Source organism: Pelophylax lessonae (genome assembly GCF_965119305.1).
Source record: "Pelophylax lessonae genome assembly, chromosome: 12".
NCBI classification, from domain to species: Eukaryota; Metazoa; Chordata; class Amphibia; order Anura; family Ranidae; genus Pelophylax; species Pelophylax lessonae.
In genome coordinates, this window is record NC_138779.1 from 99,892,086 (window position 1) to 99,905,014 (window position 12,929).

The 12,929-nt window shown below is 43.0% G+C and overlaps 1 protein-coding gene across 5 annotated transcripts in view; it reads left to right on the forward strand.

Annotated features, from left to right (window-relative positions):
• KMT5C (lysine methyltransferase 5C) overlaps nucleotides 1–12,602 on the forward strand; it is a 70,304-nt gene extending 57,702 nt beyond the window's left edge. For 4 of the 5 annotated variants that reach the window (XM_082274583.1, XM_082274587.1, XM_082274584.1 and 1 more), the window contains exons 8-9: nucleotides 9,689–9,861; nucleotides 10,490–12,602. In XM_082274583.1, coding sequence (XP_082130709.1) covers nucleotides 9,689–9,861; nucleotides 10,490–12,018 — 1,702 coding nt within the window. In that variant the 3' untranslated portion in view covers nucleotides 12,019–12,602. The remainder of the gene's footprint in view (nucleotides 1–9,688; nucleotides 9,862–10,489) is intronic. The other variant, XM_082274586.1, reaches the window with a different exon arrangement.
• Nucleotides 12,603–12,929: the final 327 nt, after the last annotated feature.

The following is a 12,929-nucleotide window of genomic DNA, read 5'->3' on the forward strand; positions in this document are numbered from 1 at the left end:
GAAAAGTCACTCACTGTTAGTCCTCACGGATGTTCTCGCAGGGGGCTGGCTGCTTCTGCTGCGGCCATTTCCAGATTGATCAGGCAGACTGATTCGGGCTTATGCTATTAAGGGTCAGGTTCCTCCTTTCCCTGTCAGGCCGCACTCTACTCGGGCGCTTAGTGCCTCCTGGGCCTTTTGTCATCAGACGTCAGTGGTGCAAGTTTGCAAAGCAACCACTTAGTCGTCTGTGCACACATTAACCACGTTTTATAAATTGAATGTGTTGGCATCTGCGGATGCTTCTTTTGGCCGCAAAGTTTTGCAGGCTGCTGTTCAGAGGATTGTCCTCTTTCAGGGTGTTTGTCAGGTGAGCTCCAGTTGCTCAGTTGAGCTGTTACCTGCTTGGCTATGTTAAGCCTTTGGGAAGTTTATTATCTGCTGGTCCCACCCCTCCATGTTTGACACTGCTTTGGGATGTCGCTACGATCATGAAGATGAAGAGCTGTGTCCGTCAATCAAGAGAAAGAGAAAATGGGATTTTTGACTTACCGTAAAATCCATTTCTCTGATCATTGACGGACACAGCACCTGCCTCTCTTTGGAGTTGGGTTTTTTACTTCTGTCACTGCTTGTTACAAAACTGAATACCTATAGCAGGAAGTGGGAGTATACCCACGGGAGGTCTGCCCCATAGGCGTGTTCAAGCTTTTCTCTGCCTAGTGTCCTACTCCTGTTGGGGACAGGATAACCCTACGGTCAGGAAGATGAAGAGCTGTGTCCGTCAATGAACATCAGAGAAATGGATTTTACAGTAAGTCAAAAATCCTTTTTTTTTTTTTCCCCTGTTCCTTTTCTTGGAACAATTGATGTTTGTTTAACTCCACTTTGGAGCAGTATGTTGAAAGTATAGTAACCCTTAGGAGCCATTTAGAAACAACCGCTTACCTTATCTGAATGCTTGAATCAAAGCTCTTGTTACTGGGGAATGCTGTTCTTTGCAATTAAAGCATTTGTTACCCCCAAAAAAATAAAGATCCTGTTCCTTTAAAGCATGTTACACAGCACAGTGCTTGTGCTGTGTATTTTTTCCCACCGTATCACGTCAAATACCTGGCTGATCCTGACAGTTTCTGCCCTCCCCCTGTAAACTGACCACGTGTATCATGGCTGCTGAGCTCTGACACCGTGGTCGGTGTACGTGCCTCCGACATCCGCAGTTCTCCTGTCCTCCTTGTCTCCCTGTGTTATTCTCCCCTCCCTGCTTTCTGCTCCTGTCAGATGCCTGCCCCTCCCCTCCTCCTGCTGCTGAAAAAGCTATCAGGCAGGGAGAGGCAGCTGGTCACTTGACGGTTGATCGGCGCTCTGAAATCGGGTAAAGCCAGCGTTTTTTTGTTTTTTTTTGTGACAGGAGCACCTAGCCTTAGAAAAAAAAATAATTCTATAAACCTTAGCAGCGTGGGTTCACCACTTCCAAAGCCATACCCAATTAGAGCTTTGGTTTTGTTTTTCTAATCTGCTGATTGGCAGCATTTGTCAGGAGCTAATGCTTTGTTTCCAGTGTTCTGCTTTCTGAAAGATCAACATCTGAGCCCAACCCCAGCAGTCACTACTTTCTACAATGGGTTTTTCAGTGTCCGAAAGAAGGTTTCACAAAAACCCCAATGCCAAAAGGTTTGGGATAAAAAAAAGGTTTGTACATAAAAAAAAAAAAAAAAAAAAAAAAAAATGCAATGATTTGTAATTTGTAATGTTTAAGCTGAGAAAATTACCATTTTAAGAAAAATAAGGTCATTTTTAAATTGATGGCGGCAGCACATCTCAAAGTTTGGACAGGGCTATATATATATATATATATATATATATATATATATATATATATATATATATATATATATATATATATATATATATATATATATATATTATTAGAGGAGACCAGTTGCTGAAGTTTTAGGAGAATAATCTTGTCCTATTCTTGCATGATCTAAGATTCTAACTGCTCAACAATCCTAGGTCATCTTTGTTGTATTTCTTGTTTCAAGATGTGCCAAATATCTTCAATTGGTGAAAGGTCTGGACTGCAGGCAGACCAGTTAAGCAGACTTTTACTATAAAGCCACGCTGTTGTCATTGATGTAGTATAGTATTATCCTGCTGAAATATGCAGGGCCTTTCCTGCAAAAGACATTGTCTGGATGGGAACATATGATGCTCTAAAACCTGAATATATTTTTCAGATTTAATGGTGTTCAGATGTGCAGTCTGCCAGTTCCATACACAGGAATGCACCGCCATATCAGAGATGCAGGCTTTTGAACTTGAGCGCTAACTAGCTGGAAAGTCCCTCTCTTTAGTCCTGAGGACACCGCACCCCTGGTTACCAAAAAATTTCAAACTTCAGTTACTGACCATAAGATTACAAATGTTAAAGGAGCGCCCATCCACAGAGCTTTGGTGTGCCATTTCCGGTATCGCTTCCGGTGGAAAAGTGCGGGATCAGAGGCAGCGTGTGAGAGGATCAGAGGTAGCTGAGAACGCGGGATAGGAGGCTGCGTGGTGAGAGAGCTGTGGGGTAGTACAGCAACCCCCCCCCCCCCTCCTCTCAGAGTGAGCGGAATAACCGGACCCTCTCCCCCCTACGAAACAGAGCTAGCAACCCCCTCCCCCCCCCCCCCCCCCCCCTCACACACCGAGACAGACAGAGAGAGCTCACCCCCCCACTAGCTGGCTGGCTGACAAGACCAGGAAGTAACAGAAGAGGGAGGCGGGAGCAGAAGACTGACTGACTGAGGGAGGAAGGAGTGAGGCATCGCTGACAAGCACTGTAAGTATCGGCTTACAGGTACACAAGGACACACACTTGGTAAGTTAAGACTGCGATTGTAAGTAAAGGCTGTGATTTGATTGTGACTGAAGACTGTGACTGAGGGTGTAGGGTAGTACTTATAAGTCAGTGAGTACTGTGTAGCTGAGTATCAGTGGGTGCCGTGCGACTGTCTGTGCCGTGCGACTGTCTGTGCCTGTGTAACAGAGTACCAGAGGGTGAGAAAGCAGAGTTAGAAAGCCAGGAAACAGCCACACAGGACAGATTTAAATTACTAATTCCCCCATTAGATTAGTAGGTACAATGCCCGGCGGGTGTGGAGATGCGACTCGGTGTACATCTTGTGGTGTGTATACGTTCCTCGATCATGCGATCGAGGGCGGATACAAATGCACAAAGTGTAAGCACGTTGTTTCCCTGAAAGCTCAGGTCCTGAATCTAGGGAAGCAACTGGCAACACTGAGACGTATGTCCATACTGAAGGAGAGCTGGGATTGTACCCGTCAGGTGCAGGCTGGGGCCTGCACAGAGGTGGGCCGAGTGACGGAGGTGCAGGCATCAGAGCAGAGTAGATGGGTGACAGGAAGGGTAGAGGGGAAAAAGGCAAGGAGGCCGATCCTGGGCTGGAGGATCTATATATTCGCCCCGATGTTGGGGAAACCAGTCAGGGACCAGCATTTCTGGAGCAGAGCGACGCCCCTAGCTGCCAGGGGCAGAACTCCTCCAGTGAGGCCAGGAGAAAGGGAAAGACAGGTGCTGGTGGTAGGGGACTCAATCATTAGAAGGACAGATAGTGCAATCTATCACAAAGACCGTGAGCGCCGAACAGTCTGTTGTTTACCGGGGGTTCGGCATATCGCGGATCGGGTTGACAGATTACTGGGTGCGGCTGAGGATGACCCAGCTGTCATGGTACACGTTGGTACCAATGACATAGGCAGAGTCCTAAACGATTTCAGGGACTTAGGCGCTAAGTTCAGGAGTAGGTCCTCCAAGGTAGTATTTTCAGAAATACTACCTGTACCTCGAGCCACACCAGAGAGGCAGCGGGAGATTAGGGAAGTCAACAAGTGGCTGAGGAGCTGGTGTAGTAAGGAGGGTTTTGGGTTCCTGGAGAACTGGGCCGACTTCTCAGTCAGCCACCGGCTCAATGGTAGGGACGGATTGCACCTAAATGGGGAAGGTGCAGCCGTACTCGGTGGGAAGATGGCTGAAAAGTTAGAGGGGCTTTTAAACTAGGTCATGGGTGGGAGGGTACAGATGTAGAATTAGCCAGTGGAAAGCAAGATTCAGAGGGCACAAATGGGGACATTAGTGATGGGGTAAACCCAGGGTGGGTATGGGGAAAAAATCACAAGAGCAGCCTAAAAACATCGAACGAGGATATATGCAACCGGTCAAAATTACGAGGTTTGTACACCAATGCCAGAAGCCTGGCCAACAAGATGGGAGAGCTGGGTCAATAGTTTCAGTATTAATCATAGTAATAGGAAATGCAAGGGTAATATTAAGACACTGAATTTCAAAAGAGCCAATTTCCCCAAACTGCGCTCTCTGCTAGCTAGAAAATATCAAATGGGATAGAACCCTGCGAACAAAGAACACGGAGGAAAAATGGGAGTGCTTCAAAGGATACTTAACAAAGGGATTGGCCAGTGCATTCCAAAGGGAAATAAATTTAAAAGAGCAAAACTAAACCCTGGGTGGCTAAACTCCAACATAAAAATGCATATTAATACTAAAGGAAAGGCCTTCAAAAAATACAAGACTGAGGGGTCATTGGCAGCATTCAAGCAATACAAAGAGTGTAATAAGAAACGTGAAGACGAAATCAAGGCGGCTAAAATAGAACACGAGAGACGTATAGCGGAAGAGAGTAAAAAGAACCCCAAGAAATTCTTTAAGTGTATAAACAGTAAGAAAGCGAGGCCAGAACACATTGGCCCCGTAAGACGACAAAGGAAATATGGCCACAGAGAAAAGGCGGAAGTGTTTAATTTCTTCTCTTCAGTTTTCACAAAAGAATCGGGGGGGCTACACTAACCCAACTGGTAAGGCTAAACTAAATAATACACCTCAGGAAGTACCGCCATGGCTAACAGGATAGACTTAGAACTAAACTAGAGAAACTTAACATAAATAAATCACCGGGACCAGATGGCTTGCACCCGAAGGGTTCTTAAAGAGCTCAGCCAGGTGATTGCCAGACCATTATTCTTGATCTTTAAGGCTAGTCTACAGACGGGTATGGTGCCAGCTGATTGGAAAAAAGCCAACGTGGTACCAATATTTAAAAAAGGCCGAGATATATCCTGGGTAACTATAGGCCGGTCAGCCTAACTTCAGTAGTCTGCAAAATTTTGGAGGGGATGTTAAGGGACCACATACAAGACTTTAGTAATGAAAATGGTATTGTTGTTAGTAATCAACATGGATTCATGAAAAATCGTTCTTGCCAAACCAATCTATAAACCTTCTGTGATGAAGTGAGTTGCCATCTAGATAAAGGAAAGCCTGTGGATGTGGTGTATCTGGACTTTGCAGAGGCCTTTGACACCGTTCCCCACAAACGCTTACTGTACAAACTAAGGAAGGTAGGTATGGACCATAGGGTGAGTACCTGGATAGAGAACTGGCTCCAGGGGAGAGTTCAGAGGGTGGTGATTAATGGAGAGTACTCGGATTGGGCGGGTGTGGAAAGTGGGGTCCCCCAAGGTTCTGTCCTGGGGCCAATCCTGTTTAACTTATTCATAAATGATCTAGAGGAGGGGATATCCAGCACAATCTCTGTATTTGCAGGCGATACTAAACCAAGCATGCCAATATCTTCTATGCAAGATGTAGAAAACTTACAAGCGCATCCGAACAAAATAATGGGGTGGGCAACTACATGGCAGATGAGGTTAAAAGTTGAAAAATGTAAAATAATGCACCTGGGCATCAGTAATGCGAAAGCAGGCTACTCTCTCTGGGGGGGGGGGGGGGACCTCTGAGTGAGTCTAGGATGGAAAAGGACCTGGGGGTACTGGTAGACAACAGGCTTGGCAGTGGCATGCAATGCTAAGCCGCTGCAAGCAAAGCCAACAGAATGCTGGGATATATTAAAAAAAAAAAAAAAGGATTCACTCCTGAAATAAAGATATTATTCTCCCACTCTAGAAGACTCTGGTCCGGCCACATCTGGAATATGCTGTCCAGTTCTAGGCACCGGTCCTCAGGAAGGATTTGCTGGAACTGGAGAGAGTCCAGAGAAGGGCAACAAAAATAATTAGGGGAATGGAGGACATCAGCTATGAGGAAAGACTACAAGCACTGAACTTATTCTCTCTGGAGAAGAGACGATTGAGGGGGGATATGATATCAATGTACAAATACTGTACTGGCGACCCTAGCATAGAGAACAAACTTTTCAGAGAAAGGGAATACAATAAAGGGCCATACAAACTATAAAATTTTCTGAAGACTTTTTCCTTTCAGACTTTCTTTGTATTGCAAGGGCCTGCCAGATTGCATACAAATTGAAAGTGTTTAGGTTTGACCTCATATTATATGGTTTTGGTAAATCTAAAGGAAAAAGTCTTCAGAAAATCTTAGTGTGTATGGCCCATGAGACACGTGGCCACTCACCTAAACTTGAGGAAAAACGGTTTAAGCTTAAAATACGTAGGGGGTTCTCTGTCGTAGCAGTGGGGATGTGGAATTCTCTCCCACAAGCAGTTGTATCAGCAGGGAGCATTGATAGTTTCAAACTATTAGATGGGCACCTTAAAGACCACAACATACAGGGGTATACAATGTATGGTTAACAGCAAACACACACACACATCATAGGTTGAACTGGATGGACTGATGTCTTTTTTCAATCTCACAAACTATGTAACCGTTTTTGCACTTTGCAGCAAACCATTTTAAAGGAGCTTTGGCCCAGGAAAGACAGCGGCCTTTCTGGGTCATATGGCAGCTGCTTTGCATGACAGAGCTTTGCCTTGCAATTTTGGATGGCAAGGCAGACTGTTTTCACAGCCAGTGCTTCTTGGAAGTATTTCTGAGCCAATGCAGTGATGTCCATCACAGAACATGCTTGTCTGAGGGCCCAAAGATCATACACATCCAATATTGTTTTTCGGCCTTGTCAATTGTGTAGCGATTTTCTCCAGGTTCTGACTCTTTTGATATTCTGTACTGTAGATCTATGTTTAACCACTTGCCGACCGCCTAACGCAGATTTACTGCGGCAGGTCAGCTTTGCTGCGAATAATAACGTAGATCTACTCGATTGTGTGCACATAGTCTCGGCTGCGCTCCCACTGTGATTAGACACAGTGGAAGACAGACCGCGGGAGGAGCGGGCGCGATCATCGCTGGCCTCCTGCGATCTTCGGCTAGGCTGACAGAAGAGCCATCTGGAATGTAAACCATGCAAGACGGCTCTCCTGTCAGAGGCAGGGAAAGTGTTGCAGTCCCGATTTAAGTCGATGATCGCTGCCATTACTAATTTTAAAAAAAAGTCCAAAAATCTATCCCTTAGTTTCTAAACGCTATAAGTTTTGTGCAAACCAATTATATGCTTTTGGGGATTTTTTTTTTTTATAATTTTAATATGTAGCAGAATACAAATTGGCCTATACTGATCATTTTTTTTTTTTTTTTAAATAGCGCAAAAACTAAAAACCAGAGGTGATCAAACGCCACCAAAGAAAGCTCAATAGGACGACTGCGCAATTGTCAGTTAAAGCAACGCAGTGCCGCTTCTCAAAAAATGGGCCCGGTCATTAACCACTTAACCCCCGGAAGATTTTACCCCCTTCCTGACCAGGGCCTACTTTGTGATTCGGCACTGCGTGACTTTAACGGAGAATTGCACGATCGTTGCGACGCTGTACCTAAACAAATTTGACGTCCTTTTTTCCCCACAAACAGAGCTTTCTTTTGGTGGTATTTGATCACCTGTGCAATTTTTATTTATTTTTTATTTTTTTTGATCATGCGCTATAAACAAAGAGCGTCAATTTTGCAAAAATAACTATTTTTCACTTTTTTTTTTATATGAAATTCCCCCCCCCCCCCCCCCCCCCCAAAATGTAAAAATCAACCAAAATTTAACATTTTAGGCAAAAAAAATTTTTTTTACCATATAGGTTTGGTAAAAAAAAAATCGCAAAAAGCGTATTTTGATTGGTTTGCGCAAAAGTTATTGCTTTTACTAACACCATATAGGTTTGGTAAAAAAAATCGCAAAAAAGCGTATTTTGATTGGTTTGCGCAAAAGTTATTGCGTTTACTAACCAAGGGAAAGATTTTTGGGTTTTTTTTTTTAGCGCGTAATGGCGACGATCTGCGTGTTTTTTTTTTTTTTTTTTTTTTGGGTTACCAGTGACATATACACTTTATATACACATATGTATACACTATACATATGCACTTTTACTGTAAAAGTGACACTGGCAGTGAAGGAGTTAACTGTATTTGAGAGGGAGGGGTTAAGTGTGTCCTAGGGGAGTGCATTGGAGAGGGAGGGGTTAAGTGTGTCCTAGGGGAGTGCTTCTAACTGTGATTGGCTGTGGCTTGATGTGTAAGAACAATGATCAACGGTCCTACATAGTAGAACCATTTGATCATCATTCTTACACAGGGGAGAATGACAGGCGGCTTGTTTACACTAGCCGCCTGCCTTTCTCCCGCTGTCACGGACGATCGCGAGTGCCCGGCGGACATCGGGTCACGCGCGGGGGGGGGGGGGGGGATCCGTTCCCAACTCTGCCTTTGAGGGGCTGACTGACGACGTAAATAGTCGTGCGGCAGTCGGCAAGTGGTTAAGGGGGTAAAACCTTCCGGAGCCAAAGTGGTTAAAAAGTCTTTGCAATTTTACATTGAGAAACGTTCTTAAATTGGTTGGCAATTTTTGGATGCAGCTTTTCATAGATTGAACCTCTGCCTTTCTTTAGGTCTGAGACACTGACTTTTAGATGCCCTTTTTATACCCAATCATGTTACTAACCTGTTGCCAATTAACCTTTAATAGTTGCAAAATGTTCCAGCTCTTCCTTGTTTACTCTTGCTCTGTCCAAATTTTTTTGAGACCTGCTGCTGCCATCGATTTCAACAATTATCTTATTTTTTTTGTTAAAGCGGAGTTTCACCCCCGGGACAGTCAGGGCTAGTGCATTCCACAATGGATAGCCTCTGAACTGTCCCAGGTCGCACTTACCCTTTAGAAGAAATACTTACCTTTGAAAATGTCTTGTCCAGTGCTGCCATCTCAGGTGTGGGCAGCTGAAGCCAGCGAGTCCTCTTCGGTGTCCTCTTCGTCCCAGAATGCCCTCCACTGGCCCCGCTTGTCATGTCCGGTGCAGGCGCGTCATTCCTGCACGTCTTCTGGGCATGCCCAGAAGCTGTTTAGCAGGAAATGACGCGCCTGCACCCGACATGACGAGCGGGGCCGGTGCAGGTGCATTGATTCCTGGGAGCGATGACGCTCAGCTCCCAGGAATCAATGCAAGCAGGAAGTGACGGTGCGGGCCACGGCCGCAGAGAGGAAGAGGAAGTAAGGTGAGTATATTTTCTTCTAAAACAAGGTAAGTAAAGAAAAAAAAATTGTGATTTATCCTTTTATTTTTCAGGTGACACAGAGCAAGCAGATGGGGCAAAGTGTCTTTTAAGGGTGGAACTCCACTTTAAATTACATTCTCTGTTTAAATATTTGGGATGTTTCTATTTTTTACTGTGAATAAAATGTTATTTCTAGCTGGGTTTGTATATACATATAAAACGCATTACTATTGCAATTCAAGAAATGACTATCTTTTGCAATATATTATTTATAAGGTTTGCTTCACTGGTGCTAAGATTTCAATTATTTTTTGCATACATTTGCATTTCAAGATGTGTTTCTTTCAGAAAAGGGGATGGAGCATTCAGACTGCTGAAGAAAGATCCCAGTGAATCTACCTCATCAGAGAAATACCAGCTCAGAGAAACTGATGGTCGCCTGCAAAGGTTGCAAGGTCAAAGTGACAAGCAAAACCAGCATGGTTCTAAACGAAAACGTGTTTCGCGTAAGATTTTCTTCTTGAATATCTTTATTTGTTCTGTAATGTTGACGTTTCATACCTGGTCCAAGTGACTTTGTCAGTTTTAGTTAGTGTGAGAAAAATTCCCCAGCATTTATGTCCAGAAGGGTAGTGCTAACTCCTTGATCCTATCGCCATGGAAGAGCAGATATTGGAAGGGTTGTTGTCTAAAGACCAAATTGTAAGTTTGAGAATTGTGGAACCACCCTGTAATGCCTTCCTTTGTGACAGGATGACTTGAATGTTATTCCTTGGATTTACATCACTGAAAATGTGAATTTTCAAAACTAGGACAGAATGGTTCCACCTCCCATCATGTCCTTGGACAATAACATTTGCCATTCCATAGTAATTTTAGTTTCCAAGGTGCTTGGTGCGATCTGTAAATGTAACTGACCACTAATAGATATACCATGACATGGGTACATGAGATCCTTCACAAATTTACGTAATGAATCATTTTATTTCTAAACTTTGTTAATTCTTTAGCTATAGTTTTACTGTATTTGAAAATGTGTCCCACTGAATACATGATTTTATCCCCAGCTTATGTCTGTATCCTAAAAATTCGATTCATGCTCAGCCAATTGTATTATTTTTTTCCCCCCCTCAGGTTCAAGATGTAGATCATCACCAAGCCTCAAAAAGAGCCCTGTAAATTGCAAGAAAAGCACTTTTCTGTCACGTCTCAGGTCGCCATTTTCATCTCCATATTCCCGCTCTTGCCACAGAGCCCAGTGCTCTCCTTTTAACAGGTCACAAATGCCAGTAAGGTTCTCATTGCCTCCAGGAACTATCATAAGAGACATACGCATAAACCTGCACAACCCCAAATGTAGTCAATACTCTTCAGCTGCAGGAACTCCTAGTGAAGTCCATGGCTGCAAATTGGGCAAAGAACCTGTGGTGCGACTTAGACGGCAAAATGTAAGTCCTGATATGCTAAGATTTTACAAAGGTTTTGATAGAGCCCTGCACAATTCATCTCAAACCTCTCTACAAGGCAAAACCAATGCTCTGGAGAAAACTGCCAAAGATCATACTTTGAATTGTGAACTTTTTAATGAACATATGGTGGTGGAGGAGCATTTAGATCCTGAATGCCTCTCTGCCAGTACCAGCTTGTCGATAGCGGAACCGGCTATAGATGTCTCCGAAAATCAAACCTGTGAATCCGATTCCATTTCAAACTCTGATGGATTGAGCACAAATGGCGCTGATATCTCCATGGTTCAACCAGAGTTGGGTCTTGTTTATCCTTCAAACTCTAATAGATTATGTTCAACTATTGTACCACAAATGCAGGATGACGATAACTTTCCACCAGCTGGATCCTTACCTGAAAACACTGTGAACCTAAATCATTCAAGCTTCAAATTATTTTCGGATTCTAGGTCGCCTAAACAGCTTGGTTTAACACATTATATCACAGTCAACTTGAGCAAATCAAAAGTTTCAGGTGCTGAATATTCAAATACACCAAGCTCTTTCCATTCCGATGTCAAAAAGCATAAGCGTAGCCGCAATCAAAAGCCATTTACTGGAATTGTACATGATCAGATGGTAGCAAAAAATGCTATTGAAAGTGAGGTCATGGATGCAAACAGCTCCTTAACGGAATCAACTGATATAAATGTGAAACCTAGGACAAGGACATACACAAATAAAGTTTTCTCTTTACGATCCAGACCTATATTGTTAAAAGACACAAATAGAAGAAAGACCACTTTTCATAAAAAGAGGCGGACAACCCATCTAGACTTTAATGGGCACATTAAAGTGACAGAAAAGCATAGAAGTAGACCTGACAGACGTCACTCTGCTCCTTATACACTACTCAGTATCGAAATGCAGTCGGATCCCAAGTTATCTTTAAAGCCATACGTAGAACTTAGTTTAAACAACAGTCTCAAAAGAAGAGTCTCTGTTTCAGAAGCACAAACGTGTCCTGTGCAATTAACAGAGGGAGCAGCTGACAAGAACATGTTCATTTCCCCACAGTCTGAACTTTTGACTAACAGCAGCAAGAAAAAAAATGTGACCTTTAGTCCTTTTACCCCTTCCAAAAGACTGCGTCTTGTTGTTAATAATGGTTCTATAGATCTGGACATTGCATCCTCTGCTAGTGATGAGTCCAACTGAAAATCCCAAACCCAATATTGTCATTCCTTTTTTTTTTTTTTTGTCAGTGATTCCAAAGTTTAGATGAAGAAACTGCAGGATTTACAGTTTTGCCAGGTCACATTTTGACTGTGGGTGCTGTTTGGTTTTATATATTTTTCAATGACTTTCTCATCCCCTCCGAAGTTCCTCTTTGAATTAACACACCAGTTTGCCTTAGTCTCTAAAGCAGGTTGACATCCAATTTTATGTCGTGTCTTCATCCTCTATTTTTAAAAGGAAAAAAAAAACACTTGATGGACATCATAACAGACATGCTTTGTCCAGGTTTTATGATTTGCCTTCATTGAATATGCACTCCCATTAGTTAGCTTTTGTGTTATCATTGGTTGTTAATCTCTATGGTGCTATGTCTATTATCTAAAAGGTTATCCCTTTTAGGATCAGAGACTTCTTGCCACTCAACATTTCTTTATATGTAATGGCAACGTTTCTGTATTGTATGATCTGTATTGTTTGATGCATCTTTCGTTGTAAGGAAAAAAAATACACAGGAAACTGACTGTACTAAATGTACCAGCAGGATTAAAAATCTTTGCAAAAGTTCTAAGTTGTGTCACTGATGAAAACAAAGCCTTAAGCATTCAAGGTGGAAAAAAAAGAAAAAACACTTGCAAGTAATTTGAAAGAGGTATTCAACCCAAAACCAAAATGTAGTGGCTTTTTTTTCCCCTCCTTTTTTTTTTTTTTTTTTTATTTTTTTTGTTTTTTCCCTGGTGATCTGGCTAGTAACACCACCTGTATTAGAGTACCCCCACTCTTACTGAAGGAGCACAGAGGCTGCTTTTGATCGGGCTGAGCATCGATTTTGTCAAGCTAATCTGGGAATTACAGAAAAATTGCACCATCTGCACAATAAATCAGCACACTGT